Consider the following 15,616-nt stretch of genomic DNA (forward strand, 5'->3'; position numbering starts at 1 on the left):
CAATATGTGCAAATGCATCACCTTCATGGTAAGGGACTGTATACAAATTATATTAGCTTTTATTTTGCATGATAACAGAGGTATAATTAAAGTTAAAGTATAATAATAATATTATATAAATATATATACAAATAAAGACTATAATATGATGAAATTTCAGCATCACATATGCAAATATATATTATTCATGCATATCGTCCATGGGACGATTTGACAGTCAAGCTGTAACCAAAACATGTCATTTATAAAAAAATATATATATATATATATATATATATATATATATATATATATATATATATATATATATATAAATTTGCACTGAAATGGGAATTTGCCGTTAGCATAGCATTTAGTATATTTATTTATATTTAGCTAAACCACGAAGAATGGTTGGAATATTGGGTAAACACGAGGTATCATTTGTTTGCGATAAATTTGGCAACCGCTAGTTTCACTTCTGTTTATAATGCTAATCGCTTTTGGCATTTTGTTGACGCACATTGTGAAACAAAAATCCAATGAAGTTAAGAAATGTTTAAATCCAGGTACAGCACATCAAATTATTGATGTTTTGCCTCTTACAATATTAAAGGTTAAAGGAGTTGTGTTATTAGTATTTTAAGATATTTAGGGTGGGAGGGTGTTTCAGTTTTTTTGGAGTGTCCAAACAAAAATAAAGCTAGGGTCTTGCTTTTTTTTTAAAAGAGCCACACAGGGTTCAACCTCCCTCCCTACCCCAATCATTTACATACATTACCTAAATATTCTCCAAAAATAAATATTTGCAAGACATGTTTAAGAACTTTGCTTTATTAATCTACTGTGGCTTTAGTAAGTGTCGGAGCTTTCTTAAGCAGAATCTTCTCTCCCCTTCTGCTTAAATTACATGTTAGACACTCCTCGACAAGTGGCGTAGTCTGATCTATCTTTAGTGCTGCCCACGGGAGAAACGTTACCTAACCCTACACACTCCTCACACTTTGTCAGGCCACAGAAAGACTTAACAATATAAGATCTTATTGATCCAGACACATCAGTAATGGCCTTTTTAGCACTGACATTATCTCAGTAATTGAGGTAAGTTTTAAAAGCTTTAACTGCAAAGTAACACACACACACACACAGACAGACAGACAATAATACACCCCACAGGGAAAGGGAGAAGCTTGCTGATTGGTGGACAGAACAGCTTGTATGCGTGGCTCTCACCTGTTTCTGCACACAGCTGCCGCATCCAAACCTTTCTGCTCCATTTTTAGCACAATGATTTTGTGCTCTTCAAACTCACTTATATTAATAATGCCATGCTGTGAAAAGATAAAATAAGGTACATTTTTGAATTTACTTTGGTGGTTCCTTTGAGGAATTGCAGCAAAAGATCCAGCGGAGTTAACAGTGAAAACAGTGAAGTGCTAAAAGAAAGTATGTTGCTGCTGTGAAATTTGCTGGTTAAAATGTAGAATTTGCTACTTTTCTTTGTCATATATGATAGTAAAGGTAATAATTTGGGGGTTTGGATTGTTGGTTGAACAAAACAAGTAGTTTAAAGATGGCAGCTTGGACTCTGAGAAAATAATCAGTAAGCAACTTATGAGTAACTGATAATCAGAAGTAGGCTAAATGTAAGTTGCAGCCCTAGTAGTATATCTGTGGCGGTAAAAGTGACTAGTAATTGATAATTGTCTATAATAATTAATGATACTGTCTTGTCTGCTTGTATATGAATTACAAAGTATAAATAAATTGGTGTATATGTAAACATAAGCCTAAAACAGTACAGTTGATTTGGCTGACTGAATAAATAAATGAAAATCAGATATAAATGAAAGGAGAGCTATAAACACATATTTTTGAACATGACAGCGGCTGCTCTAAATATCCTCCCAGTCATACGTACAGCTTAAGGTGAGCTATTCAAGGGCTTTGGCAGCATTGTCTCCACTGTTAGTCAGCCACATGACACTTTGGGAGCTGAATCATGGTGGCACAGCCTGAGCAGCCAGTTGCTACTTTCAGTCTGTGACAGCAGCTGCTCCAAGCCCAGGCCTGTGCTGTGATTTGGCCCAGTCAGATTCCAGTGGAGCTAAAGCAGGCAGGGGCCAGAGGGAGCTATATTTAGAGTGGGACGGGTTAAATTGCAGGGTCTTCACTCTAGGAACCTTTTCTGTGCTCTGCCTTTCCCAGCCAGGACCGACTGCCAAAAGGACCTGTGGCCGCCGTCTCCTTCCTCTTTCCACAGACCCCCTTGTTCACCCGCTGTTTCCCCTCCTGACACGCCATGGACCCCAATGCCATCAAGGAGGAGCTGCGCCTGTTTCAGAGCACCCTGCTTCAGGACGGGCTGAAGGAACTGCTGAATGAGAACAAGTTTGTAGACTGCACCCTGAAGGTAGGCGACCGCAGCTTCCCCTGCCATCGGCTGATCATTGCCGCCTGCAGCCCTTACTTCAGGGAGATCTTCTTCACAGAAGATGGGAAGGAGGTGGAGAACACCAAGGAGGTGGTCCTGGAAGAAGTCAACCCTTCCATCCTAGAGATGATCATCCAGTACCTCTACTCGGCCGAGATTGACCTCAGCGACGACAATGTGCAGGATATAATTGCTGTGGCGAACAGATTCCAGATCCCTTCTGTCTTTACGGTCTGCGTCAACTACCTTCAGAAGAAGATCTCACTGGGCAACTGCATGGCTATATTCAGGATGGGCCTGGTGCTCAGCTGTCCCAGGCTTGCGGTGGCTGCACGCAACTACATCGCTGACCGCTTTGAGCTCCTCTACAAAGAAGAGGAATTCCTCAAGCTCGCAGCCCACGAGCTGTTTGCCGTCATCGGTGGAGACGCGCTGAACGTGGAGAAGGAAGAGCTGGTGTTCGAGGCGCTCATGGCCTGGGTCCGCTACGACAAGGAGCGCGTCAAGGTCCTGAAGGATGCTTTCAACTGCATCCGCTTCCGCCTGCTGCCAGAGAAGTACTTCAAAGACAAAGTAGAGACCGATGAAATCATCAAGGCCGACCCAGAGCTCCAGAAGACAATCCAGATCATCAGGGATGCCTTCAAGGGGAAACTTCCAGAGATACCCAAGAAGAAGGAGGGGGAGGAGGGAGCCGGCTTGGAAGGAGGTGAGGAGGAGGAGGACAGCCCATTCCCCGGCTTCCTGAATGACAGCCGCAGACACGGCATGTACGCACGGGAATTCATCGTCATGATCAATGATACGGCGGCGGTGGCGTATGACGTCAGCGAGAACGAGTGCTTCCTGGCGGCCATGTCGGAGCAGGTGCCACGTAACCACGTCAGCCTGGCGTCACAGAGGAACCAGCTCTACATCATTGGAGGACTGTTTGTGGATGAGGAAAACAAAGATGTACCCCTGCAATGTTACTTCTACTTGGTAACCAGGTTTTCCTTTCATTTGATACTCCTCTATTTTATCACTTCCTTCATTGCACTTAATGAATTATTTAAAGAAATCGTTTGACAATTTTGGGAAATATTCTTATTCACTTTCTTGCCGAGATTTAGATGTGTGTGTGTGTGTGTGTGTGGTGTGGACACCACTGGCATATCTTAATGTTAAATATGAAGCTAGAGCCAGGAGACTGCTAGCTCAGCTAACCACAGACTGGTAGCAAGGGGAAACACCCAACATGGCTGTGTCATTTTAACACTTTTGTATGGATTAAAAAAGATATATCACAAAATATAACAAGTGAATTCATGGGCTTAAGTTGTGCTGGTAGGCAGATTTTAGTTTACATTTCTTCAGAGTTATGCTTGCTGTTTCCTCCTGCCTCCAGTTTTTGTGCTAATTTAAACTAACCCCCTGCTGGCTATCTTTTATATTTATTGCACAAACATGAGAGTGGTGTCAATCTTCTCATCTAACTCTTGGCAAGCAATCAATTGAGTGTATTTCCCAGCATGTCCAACTACAGTGTTTGTAGTATCTTAGAAGTCTTTAAGTCATTCAAGTACTTTAGCTCATCTAAACCCTCTTTGCATTTCAATGTCTTAATGGAACTCAACTTACACATAAAGCAGAGAAAAATGCAACACAAATTCAAAGTAATCTGTGTGTAACCACAAGAATGACTGGGATGCTGTTTTCCCTAAATCCTTCTGCGATCAATCGAAGGATTATTTTTCCCATGTTGCCCATCAGGTCTAAAGTCTATACAGACACTCAAGCCTTAAATTCTACTATATTTTACAGCATAATCAATATGTGGATACCACAGTATGAACACACACAGCTAATGGGTGCCAAGTGGGTGTTTTAATGTACTTTTCTTCACAGTTGGATCCACTCACATCTGACTGGGTCGCCCTGCCGCCCATGCCTTCTCCAAGATGCCTCTTCAACATCGGAGAGAGCGAGAACCTGCTGTTCGCCGTGGCTGGAAAAGACCTCCAGACCAACGAGTCGCTGGACACTGTGATGTGCTACGATGTTGAGTTAGTAGCATTATTTGTTTCTTTTCCCTCACTCTTTTTTTTTTTTCTCAGCCTGCGTCTCACCTTTTATACACTTTTAAGGTGATAATTGACTTCAGTAAAAGAACAGCATTGCTTCCTTTACAACATAAAAAAAATATAAATATATTTGGTGTTCAAGTATAATTAATTGTGTTTTGATGTGATCTCACCCTCTTACGGTTCACTTCTGTCTATGGGACGTTTTAGCCGACTCTAAAATCCTTCCTCTGTCGTAAGGACTTGGAGACCGTTATTCACGCTCTTATTTCGTCTCGTATTGACTACTGCAATTCCATGTATTCTGGGATTTGCCAATCATCTTTATCACACCTGCAGCTTATCCAGAATGCGGCTACTAGATTGTTGACTGGTACCAGAAGGAGGGATCATATCTCCCCGATATTGGCTTCTTTTCACTGGTTACCGGTCAAATATAGAATCGATTTTAAGGTAATGCTACTTGTTTTTAAGGCATTACATGGATTGGCCCCTTTATATATTGTTGATCTCCTTACCCTACATCACTCCTCCAGGAACCTAAGATCGTCTAATCAGTTCCTTTTAGCTATTCCACAGTCTCGGATGAAAACAAAGGGTGATCATGCTTTCTCTGTTGTGGCCCCGAGACTCTGGAACAAACTTCCCATTCATATTAGCTCCTCCTCTACTGCCGAGATCTTTAATAAGTCTCATCTTAAAACACATTTTTATTCTTTGGCGTATGATTTAGTTTAAACTAATTTAGTTACTAAACATGTATAGAAGTGTGTATGGTGTTCATTGTGTCCATATTTTTATTGTCTTCCTTTGTTTTTATAACTTAATATAACTTAGTATAGCACTTTGTTCAGCCTAGGTTGCTTTTAAATGTGCTCTATAAATAAATTGACTTGACTTACTTGGTCTCTTCAATAGTTATGGAGCATTTTTTCTTGGTTTTCGAGTTAGGATATTCAACTGGTTACATGTTTATCACAAATCCCAATGGATTCGGCTCTACAAACACTACACAAAACAGAAGCAACATATTCAGGGGAACAAAATATCCTTGATGAACATAATTTAAAACTACTAATTAAATTTTAATTCTTCAGGAAGATGAAGTGGACTGAGACCAAAAAGCTTCCTCTGAAGATCCACGGCCATGCTGTCATCTCCCACAAAGGACTGGTCTACTGCATTGGAGGAAAGACAGATGACAAGTGAGTAAGTGTGTGTGTGTGTGTGTGTGTGTGTGTGTGTGTGTGTGTGTGTGTGTGTGTGTGTGTGTGTGTGTGTGTGTGTGTGTGTGTGTGTGTGTGTGTGTGTGTGTGTGTGTGTGTGTGTGTGTGTGTGTGTGTGTGAGACTGCAGCTGTTTGTGGTCTATCACACACTGCCAGAGTGCAAAGCTGCATGGTACTTCATAGAAAACACTGTTACAGGCCAGGACTGTTTAATATGTTGCCATAATACTGATCCTGTGCCTCTCTTGAATGATACAGTCATAGTAACGGGTCTGCAGAACGTATGTATGAACATGTGTTGCAGCACAAGCAGCAGTGATACATCATCAAAACAGCCAGTAGGTCCCTTAAACCTTAGGATTTAACACTATTTAATAATAAGCTGTGTATGTGTGAATGACTATTAAAGGACACACCATGCAATTAACAATCAGTGGGAAAACAATTAAACCTGTGTGGCAAAGAAAAGATCAACAAGGCCGAAAATCTTTATTCGAAAAACACAATATCATGATATCCATTTTCAACCAACTATAACCAGTATTGTTTCAGATGAGATAGTGTTGCTTTAATCCAATGCCATTATATATGTGTTATCAGATACTGAACAGAATACCAAACAGAAAAGTCTGTGAAGACTTCAGGTTGTTACGTTCAAACTGTTGATTAAAAGTCACCAGGCCCTTCTGTCCCCACACACTAAAACTAATCTAGGTAAAGAAAATTAAATGTGGTGGGTGGTGATGGCACAGTATCATGGCACAGTGGATATGACACATTCCTTTGGTGTGGGAGATCTGGGTTCAATTCCCATTGCGTCAACATCAACCAGTGTCCCTGAGCAAGACACTTAACCAATCGTTTTGTCGGCCTTTGACAAATATAGCAATTGTAAGTCGCTTTGGATAAAAGCGTCAGCTAAATGACATGTAATGTAAAATATCCTGATTTAATTATTGTATTTCATTCAGGTTGTTCTTCATTTTCATTTTCTTATTTATTCTATATTTTCTATGTTTTCTTTGATTCTATATTGAAGTAGCGAGTTCTGTTCACTTTTTTTCTGAGCAACTTATTCAGCTGTTTGGCCTTTATCTCAGGTGCGACTGTTTACCTGCTGATTTTTAATTTGACACGGTATCCTTTAAAAAGAGAGTGATGATCTGATGAAGGCTTCATGCTGAAACACATTGTCAGTCCATTAGTAACATAATTATTAATGATTAAGACACAAGGTGACATTTTTATCACTTTGGTCACTTTACGGGAATGTCACCTTATTGCGTAAATGGCTATACAAATCTTTTGGGGAAAACAAACACTTTGACATTTACAGAGCAGTTTATTCCAAATGATACTTATTTTCATTAATCCATTGTGGGATACGCTTTTGTCTATATCTGCTATTTGTTGTATTTTTGTTATTAAACTTTTGTGTTGTATTTGAATGTTTTGTGTAGAAGGAAGGTGCTTTTTGTAACAAAAGTCTGCCATCCATTCATTAGTGTAAGTACCATCTGGTTGTAACATCTTTTGACACTAAAATTCCCATGATCATATTTATTCCTTCATCTCCACAGCAAAGCCCTCAACAAGATGTTTTCATACAACCACAAGCAGTCCGAGTGGCGGGAGCTGGCGGCCATGAAGACGCCCAGAGCCATGTTTGGAGCCGTCGTCCACAACGGCAAGATCGTGGTGGCTGGTGGAGTCAACGAGGAAGGCCTCACAGCTACATGTGAAGCATATGACTTTGCAACAAACAAGTATGATTCTGTTTAACCTTTAAGTTGAGACATTAGGTTAAAAATCATTTACATTTTACAAAAACAACCACATTTAGACATCATTAATTAAGAAAAACCACAGTCTATGGAGTGTTCAATACTACATAAATAAATAACAAATTCTGAAATAAACATATGAATGTATCGCGTAAAAAAATAACAGACCAAAGTAAACAAATATATAGTGAAATTATTTCAGAAATAATTAAATGTCAACTCAATATGATGAATTGTTGTTTCATCATGTATATTTTTTTATTTATATAATTTGTTTTTCAAAAATGCCCTTTTTCAAAAGCCTCTTTTGATTTCCTCATGACATTGATACTTATTTCATGTCATATTTCACATTAGCACATAACCCCCAACCTCCCCTAACTGCCTGTTAGCTATCTAGTTTGTGTGTCTTATTTTAGAATCAAAAGGCTGCTGCTGTAACTGTGCCAAGCTACTTGTATTTGAATGAAATGGGACATTATGCAATGAAAAGTGACATGAAATAAAAGTGTCTTTGGGTAGAAAAACCTCTGAAAAGGGGCATTTTGAAACACAGACTTCAATAGTGGAAAAAAATGACCTGTAATAAAACTAATGATGTTTTCTTATTTCACAATGTATTGGCTAATTTACCTGTATACATGTTATGTTATTTATTTAAAATGTTTTAATTATATATTTAATATTGAACTCTATGGGCCTCCATACCACATCTCAGTTATCTCCAACAGACACTAAAAAAACTAAAATTGGACAAATTGACAAAGGTACAATTGGCATTTAGAATGAGAGCTCTATCTTACACTTGACCTTCTCCTGATGTGGTTTCTCCTCAGGTGGGAGCCCTTCACAGAGTTTCCCCAGGAGAGGAGCTCTGTCAACCTGCTGAGCAACGGCGGCTCCCTGTACGCTGTGGGTGGCTTCGCCATGGTTGAGACGGAGAGCAAAGAGGTGGCTCCCACAGAGGTCACTGACGTCTGGCAGTAAGTCCTCTCAAGTTATGCGACCAAGATTTACATGTTTTGGTTGGTTACCATTGTGTTTGTTCCCAGATCTGTTCCCAGACTCTGCTCTTGGTCTTGTTAGGTATGAGGATGATAAGAAGCAGTGGAGCGGGATGCTGAGGGAGATGCGTTACGCTGCCGGCTCCTCCTGTGTGTCCATGCGCCTCAACGCAGCCAGGATGCCCAAACTGTAGACAGAACCACTTTCTTTATTTTGTAGCCCCCCCAACAACACATCCTGACACCCCCCCCCCCCCAGTGAGCTGCCTCTGAGATTTCTGTGTGTCGAGATGATCTTTGACATTAATTTTTCTCTGAACTCAGATGATTTTCATCTGTACTATAAACACTCGGTTCTGCTGCCTCTTCAAAAACCGCACCATCCTGACAGTATAAAAAAAAAAGAAGCCACAATTTAGATTGATCTATAAAGCTCGGCTCTACACCATTTCTAGCATTTTTTTTGTAAAATAAACATTTGTAAACTTCTTCACTTCTTTTACTGTTTCTGATTTTGTGTGATCAACAGAAAAGTGACATTACAGAGACTGTATCAACGCGCCGAGGGCAGCCGGTGGAGAGAAGATGTATATTTGTAGCTGCTTTGTACTTTCATGGAAAACAAGGAGGTGGAACTGGGTTAATAGTAGGTGAAGTATTTACATTTAAACACAGCTTAATGATCCTCAAACATGTGTCACACCTTCTCGTGTGTGTCAACATGACCGTGGGTTACGACACTGCAAGTTCAAGAAATTGAAACAGAACAAAGCCTGGAAAAGTTAAGGTATGTCTATGCAGTTTGCCCTCACACAGAATCCCAACAGTTTTATTAACAGGATAATGACACAAAACCAATATTTTTTCAGAATGGTTTGCAACTGTGCACTGCAGCTGTAAAGTCAAGTAATGTAAGTAAGGACATTTTAATGTTGCCTTTATTTAACCAGGGGTAACGACTAATTGGTATTAAAACAATCTATTTTTCTAGAGTATCCTGGCCAAAATAAAACAAATTACAAAGTTATTAGATTACAAGAAAAATGTTTTTTAAATGCGTCCTGTGACACCAGCTCCCAAAGGTTCAGGTGATTTTTACCACAATCCGAGCCGAGTGAGCAGCATACTTAAAAGTGAGAAATTGAGTTTGAACCACAAGGTATGGTACTCTTTGAGTGAAAGTCCCGAGTTGGCGTTGTCGACGTTTGACCTGTAATACAATTTTGCCGAGGCCTCTTCTGGCCCAGTTGCAAGAGCTAAAAGAAAAAACTTTGATTCAGGAGGTAAACAGAAACAGGAGTCCAACTGCATGCTTTCATCTCACATTTGGACAAAAATACAATTGATTTCCAGCACTGAGAACTATTGTTAATGTGTTGCATGTTTTAATTAAAACATGTTGACACCTTTAAGATTTGCTCACAGTTTCAGTGTTAACATTTTTTCAATGTTTGGAATTGACGTATTGATTTAAAAGTTGCTCATGGAACTAAGAGAAATCTCTGGCCGCTGTTCAAACTAAAAATAAACAAAGTGAAAGTTTGGACTTTCACACAGACGATACTGTTATTTAAGCATTCCTTTCCCGCATTTTGCCCAACTTCCTCATTACTTCAATCAGAAACCAAGGTCTTTGTCTACTAGATTTAGCTCTTCAAGTCACCTAAGGTAATCGCGTGCCTGTTTAAAGAAATAACAAAGACATCTTTTCATTTTTATTTAACAAAAGGTGCACTGGAGAGTTTAAATGATCAAAACACAATGTGTTCCCAGACGTGCTAACCCTTTTTCATAGCAGAATCCCCTGAAACCCGATCTGTGTAAATAAAGTGACCCTTGAGCTTTATCAGCTCAAGCATGACACCAGGAAGTTAGTGCACATGGCTGAAGGTGAATCACACAACAATGGGCTTTAGAACTAAGCTATGCTGGAGTTTCCCCCTGGGTGTTGAAGGAGACAGGAGGGAGTAGGAGGAGTGACAGAGAGATGGATGTTAAAACAGAGATGAGACGCTGAAGGCTTGGAGTGAGCACTGATGAGGACACTGTAACTAAAAGTGAGTAGAAAAATCATTTTTTTAAACTATACTTTTTTGACTCGGCCTGTGTTTACGATTTCGACATTTCGCTGGATGAAATTAGCTTTCGGATAGAAATTGTACAAGTCCCTGCATTATGGAATCATGTGTGTCTACACGTGATGTGTGAATGACACTTTGTACATCTCCTCACATCTATAATGAGAGCAGATTGCACTGACAGCATTAACGGAAGCTGCCATCAAGCCAGGATGCCATAGGCGCTGTAATATCCTGAGAGACTCTCAGAAACCAGACGGTTTGACGAGGAAAGAAGGTTTTGTTTGTTTCTTCCCCACTGAGTTGCTTGATTGTTTCTTTCCAAGGATATCTGCCCATGCTCTCGCCTTCCTTCCTCAAACAGTAATTGCCTTTGACAAATATATGACAGCTGAGGGAAAAAGGATGGATGACTAGGTCGTAGCCTATTTTCTTTCTCACCCAAACACATATAATGTATAATGTATATACCTGAATTGGGAATCATCCAGCTCAAAAGTTCCATTACAAAAAGCCATACATTCAGCATTTGTTCAGCATATTTGAAAACATTAAAGCTGCACTAATCAATATTTTTTACATTAAAAATTAATCAAATGACTGCATGTTAAGTGGATGGTGTCACTTGTAGGGACTTACCCACAGAGAATTACCACCTGACTCTGGCATTCCCCTTCAGCATTTTTCAGCTCATTGTTTTGGTCTTAGTGTGTACAGCTAATGTTTTGGTATATTCTCACTGTTCTCATACATGTAGCAGTCGCAGCAGGCAGATACTGTAATCACAGTAAAAAAATTGCTCCAAAAAATCCACTGTCAAATTTCCCGACAAGCTGGTGAAAATAGTTGAGCATTTGAAGGTCCCAGATTTGTTCGTCATGTCGACTCCATATGGTGATGTTAGCATTGTGTCTACGCCCCCAAGTGGCCATAAAAAAAACATTTAATACAGGGTTTAAGTTTTCAAATAGCGCAGAAATAGTTTGACTGAAAAATCAACAATTTCTGTAATCAGTTAATTGTAGTCAATTATTAAGCAGCTTCTTGTACCTTAGTAAAGAGCACATGTAAAATACATCTTTCTAGTTGTCAACAAGCCCTACAGTATAGATCGGCCCCCCTGAAAAACTGTTGACTAGCCACACATTTTTGCACTTTTTAATTATAAATGAAAGTATTTGTTCAAGTGTTAGATATATATTTTCTGTGCTTTTCTATCTCCCCAAACGATGATTTAAATGATGTTTCAAACTGACGTAACACAGTCAAATTTCAATATCTTAAGTCCAGAAATAGTGTAATTTGTGGCATTTAACTTCTTGGATCATTAAAAATCCCAGGAAACAAGGACATGACCTCCTTGTCTGCAATTTTAACTACGACTTCTGGAAGATCCCTCTTCTCAGAGTTTTATTTTTTAAAAGTGGTTTGTAAAATTGCTTTTGACAGGACTCAGCCATGGAACATCCCAACTGCACCGACGTGGACCAACTGATAAAACGATATTACCTGCCTGTCTCCTACACCATCATCTTCATCGTGGGCCTGATGGGCAACATAACCTCCATTGGCATTTACGTGACAAAGCTGCGTCCCTGGAAGAGCAACAGCATCATCATGGTCAACCTGGCACTGACTGACCTCCTCTATGTTCTCAGCATGCCCTTCCTGGTCCACTACTACAGCAACGGGGAATCGTGGACCCTCGGCGACTTCATGTGCCGCTTTGTGCGCTTTGGCTTTCATTTTAACCTGTATGCAAGCATCCTCTTCCTGACGTGTCTCGCCGTTTTCCGCTATGTGGTGGTGAGCAAGCCTCTGAGGGCAGCGCAGGTGCAGCAAAAGTTTTGGGGTATAATTGCGTGTTCAGCCGTCTGGATCATCACCGCTGCCGAAATCACTCCTATGTTGACGATAATATCATTAGAGCAGCGCAACAACAAGACGTACTGCTTAGACTTTGCTAGCACCATAGACGTTAGTAACATGTTAAGTATGTGGTATGTCCGGCTGCTTACTGCCTTCGGATTTCTACTCCCTCTAGTGGTGGTATTCATGTGTTACATCGGTATAGTGAAACAGTTGGCCAAAGGGCCTTACACAACCAGCCCGTGTCGGATGCGAGCACGGCGCGTGACCGTGCTGATCCTGGTGGTGTTTGTGTTGTGTTTCCTGCCGTATCACATCTTGCGTGTGTTGCGGATAGAAACTCGAAGGATGCCGTGCATGGTGGAGCACATAGTGCATGCAGCGTATATTATCTCCAGGCCTCTGGCTGGATTCAACACCTTTTTCAACCTGGCTCTGTACACTCTTTCAGGTGATAGGTTCAGGATGGCCTTCATCAGCACTTTTCACTGGGAACACTGTCTGACCAAGTTCAGGTTGCTGCTCCAAGCCGTCTTTAGAAAGGAACGCTGTGACATGCCGGCCACATGACTGGCAACTGTCCAACGCCTGACTTTTCTTTCTTTCATCTGTATTGGACATAATATCGATACATTTTTTTAATTTTTTTTAAGTTTAAGTTTAAGTGCAAAAATATTCATTGGTGGTTCATGTTTATGTTGTGTTTAAGCCCCCTACCGCTAGATGGCTATGCTGAGACACACCACTAGTGTCCTTGCCTAACAGTACCTAGCAGTGCCTGACTTTTTGCTAGAAGCTAACAACGTAGCTATGGCTGAACTTTGGCCTACTTTAGCATATAAAAATGTGCTCACTAAGAACCTGTGAACCACAATCCCAAACTGGCAGTTTGATTTTCTGTGTACTGAATTGTTTACCTAAAGTAAACTTCTTTGACTTGTATGGACATCATGTATTTTTTTTAAATATTAGTTTTTTGAAAATTATACTTACTTACTTATACTTATACTAAAAAAATCCCAATATATTGCCTTACATACAGTATGGAAATATATTGCAATATATTGAATCGTGACCCCTGTGACCCAGATTCTTGCCAATACACAGCCCTAAATGATAGAAGGGTCGATTGCATTCGGACTGAAAACTGGCAAGCTGAGACCCCCCCCCCCTTTCTGCGATCTATGCCTGCTTGTTTTGCTCCACATCCGAGTGTGATCGCTGTGTTCATACATGCCCAAACAAACCGAATCTGGAGTTGTGACGCTCCAGGTTTCGAAACAACTGGCCCAAACAATCTAGTTGTGAATACACCCTTAGTTATACAGTAGAAAGGTTCAGTTTGTAGTCCTAAAACCAGGAAGTGAGTTTGTAGTCCTAAAACCAGGAAGTGAGTTTGCATTCCTGAGCTGTGGGTTCACTTGCCAGATTTCCAGTTAGTTTTTCCTCCGTATTTTATTTGATACAGAAAATAAGGTCTGTGCCTTTAATAAAAACCTACAGTTTTACAGAATGTTGTATATTACACCTGGGAGTATCTTAACCATTAACATACAACTTTTTTTGTGCTTTAAAAAGAATGAATCTACAATGGTTTTAGTTAGTCAACTACTCAACACTATTTTTAAATACATGATTGACAAGCTAAAATTGAGGGTTGGAGACTTGTAGAGATGTATAGCTACCTAGCTCATTTCATTTTATCGTTACCTTGACATTATTTTGTCTGGTTAAAAAAATCAAAAGGGGTGACATCTTGTTAGACAGCAAATTGTATTGTTACCTCTGTATTTGTTAGTTATATTTGTAATGCAATAAAAATTGTTTTTTTTATTAACACAAAAGACTTTGAGAGAGGTTAGTTTTTCTTTCTTTTCTTGTGTTTCCTTAGTCCCCCAATACTTAGGAAATGGATGGAAATTTTAAAATTGTAGCAAAAAAAAAAAGAACTATCAATCATCACGGTTTGCTGCGTTCGTCTCCCCAACAGTGTGATAAAATTATTTTACAGCCGACCTCCTGCAGCTGCTCATCTGTGAAAGACTCTGAGGTGGTGTCTAAACACTTAGCTGAGTTCTCTTTGCAGATGCATGCACCTTCCCCATGAACTAACAAGGCAGGCAGCACATCCCTCGTGTTGAAAGCATACTGTACACCGCTTTCTATTTTGCTGGACAGAGTCAGCTGACGACAGAAGAACCAACGGGTTGAAATGTTTTTACTACTAAGAGAAAAACTTTAAGAACAAAAACACATCCGTTTATCTTCATCAAACACAAACGTCCCGGAACAAATACTCCCTGTCAACAGAGAGACATCATCCATAGATAAAGGAAGCTGTTACACTATTTGTCTATCCTCGCTGCAAACGGATTCTTCCTGGATACCATATGTCACTCTGCTGCAGTACCCGGTTTTATGGTTCACTTCACAGTTCAAAACAGTTAGTAAGCTGTGTCAAATAACAAAGGGACTTATAATTTAAAATGGAATTAATGTAACGTTTGTAAGGTGTCTGTCACTTCTCTCTGTGCATGCGTACACAGAGAAGTAAAACCCAGCGTAATTATCAAAGGCTTACATAATTCTAATCTTTCTCTGTTACATGCTGTGCAAGTAGAATAGAGACTGCAGCTAGGGATGGAGAGGCTATTTTGGTCCGTGGATGTAGCCATTTCCTTTTCTGCCTCCTGACTGATCTCCTCCTCATCCTCATTTTCCTTCTCATGAACAAAACATCTGCGCCGAGTGGTCGGGAAGTGCTTATCACAGCCATGATTTTCCAGAAATGGGACCTTTGTATGATTTATTCCAGCACCTAATATCTCACAGGCCCGTCTGTAGGAATGTGTTGAAATATTGTTTTTCTAGCGGATTGCAAATGGAACAAGGTACTGTATGCTTGTCAGATTATGGAGGAAATAGCATTCAGCAAGCCAATTGGTTTCTTCTATTTTCTGCTGCGCCAGAGTCATGGTCAATTGAACTTTAAATGATCAATTTGGAAGCAAAGAGCCCGTGATCAATGCCCTAATGGAGGAAATACCAATGTTCTCTCTCTGTGATGTAGGAGCGCTGAAACTGGCTCTGACAGCCTGTCTTTCAGGCCCGCAGCTCTCCCCCTTGTGCGTCAGTGTGTCTGTGCGTGTGTGGATATGGAAGAAGTTGGCACACCTCA

The 15,616-nt window shown here is 40.2% G+C and overlaps 2 protein-coding genes across 2 annotated transcripts; both read left to right on the forward strand.

Annotated features, from left to right (window-relative positions):
• Positions 1-2,138: 2,138 nt before the first annotated feature.
• Positions 2,139-8,980, forward strand: LOC120554477 (kelch-like protein 41b). The gene is made up of 6 exons (XM_039793390.1): positions 2,139-3,394; positions 4,301-4,458; positions 5,574-5,681; positions 7,284-7,469; positions 8,324-8,470; positions 8,574-8,980. Exons 1-6 carry the CDS (start codon positions 2,282-2,284, stop codon positions 8,683-8,685), a joined length of 1,824 nt encoding a protein of 607 aa, XP_039649324.1. The 5' UTR covers positions 2,139-2,281; the 3' UTR covers positions 8,686-8,980.
• A 144-nt stretch (positions 8,981-9,124) lies between these two features.
• On the forward strand, positions 9,125-13,100 carry LOC120554486 (2-oxoglutarate receptor 1-like). The gene is made up of 2 exons (XM_039793405.1): positions 9,125-10,548; positions 12,019-13,100. Exon 2 carries the CDS (start codon positions 12,028-12,030, stop codon positions 13,006-13,008), a length of 981 nt encoding a protein of 326 aa, XP_039649339.1. The 5' UTR covers positions 9,125-10,548; positions 12,019-12,027; the 3' UTR covers positions 13,009-13,100.
• Positions 13,101-15,616: the final 2,516 nt, after the last annotated feature.

The sequence above is a fragment of the Perca fluviatilis genome, chromosome 24 (assembly GCF_010015445.1).
Source record: "Perca fluviatilis chromosome 24, GENO_Pfluv_1.0, whole genome shotgun sequence".
In the NCBI taxonomy this organism is placed as follows: Eukaryota; Metazoa; Chordata; class Actinopteri; order Perciformes; family Percidae; genus Perca; species Perca fluviatilis.

Bases quoted from the DNA above. Each gene is read 5' to 3' on its own strand.
- LOC120554477 (XM_039793390.1), top strand. From the start codon at position 2,282: ATGGACCCCAATGCCATCAAGGAGGAGCTGCGCCTGTTTCAGAGCACC. The intron at 7,470-8,323 runs GTATGATTCTGT...GTTTCTCCTCAG, and splicing joins TATGACTTTGCAACAAACAA to GTGGGAGCCCTTCACAGAGT. The intron at 8,471-8,573 runs GTAAGTCCTCTC...TGGTCTTGTTAG, and splicing joins GAGGTCACTGACGTCTGGCA to GTATGAGGATGATAAGAAGC.
- LOC120554486 (XM_039793405.1), top strand. From the start codon at position 12,028: ATGGAACATCCCAACTGCACCGACGTGGACCAACTGATAAAACGATAT.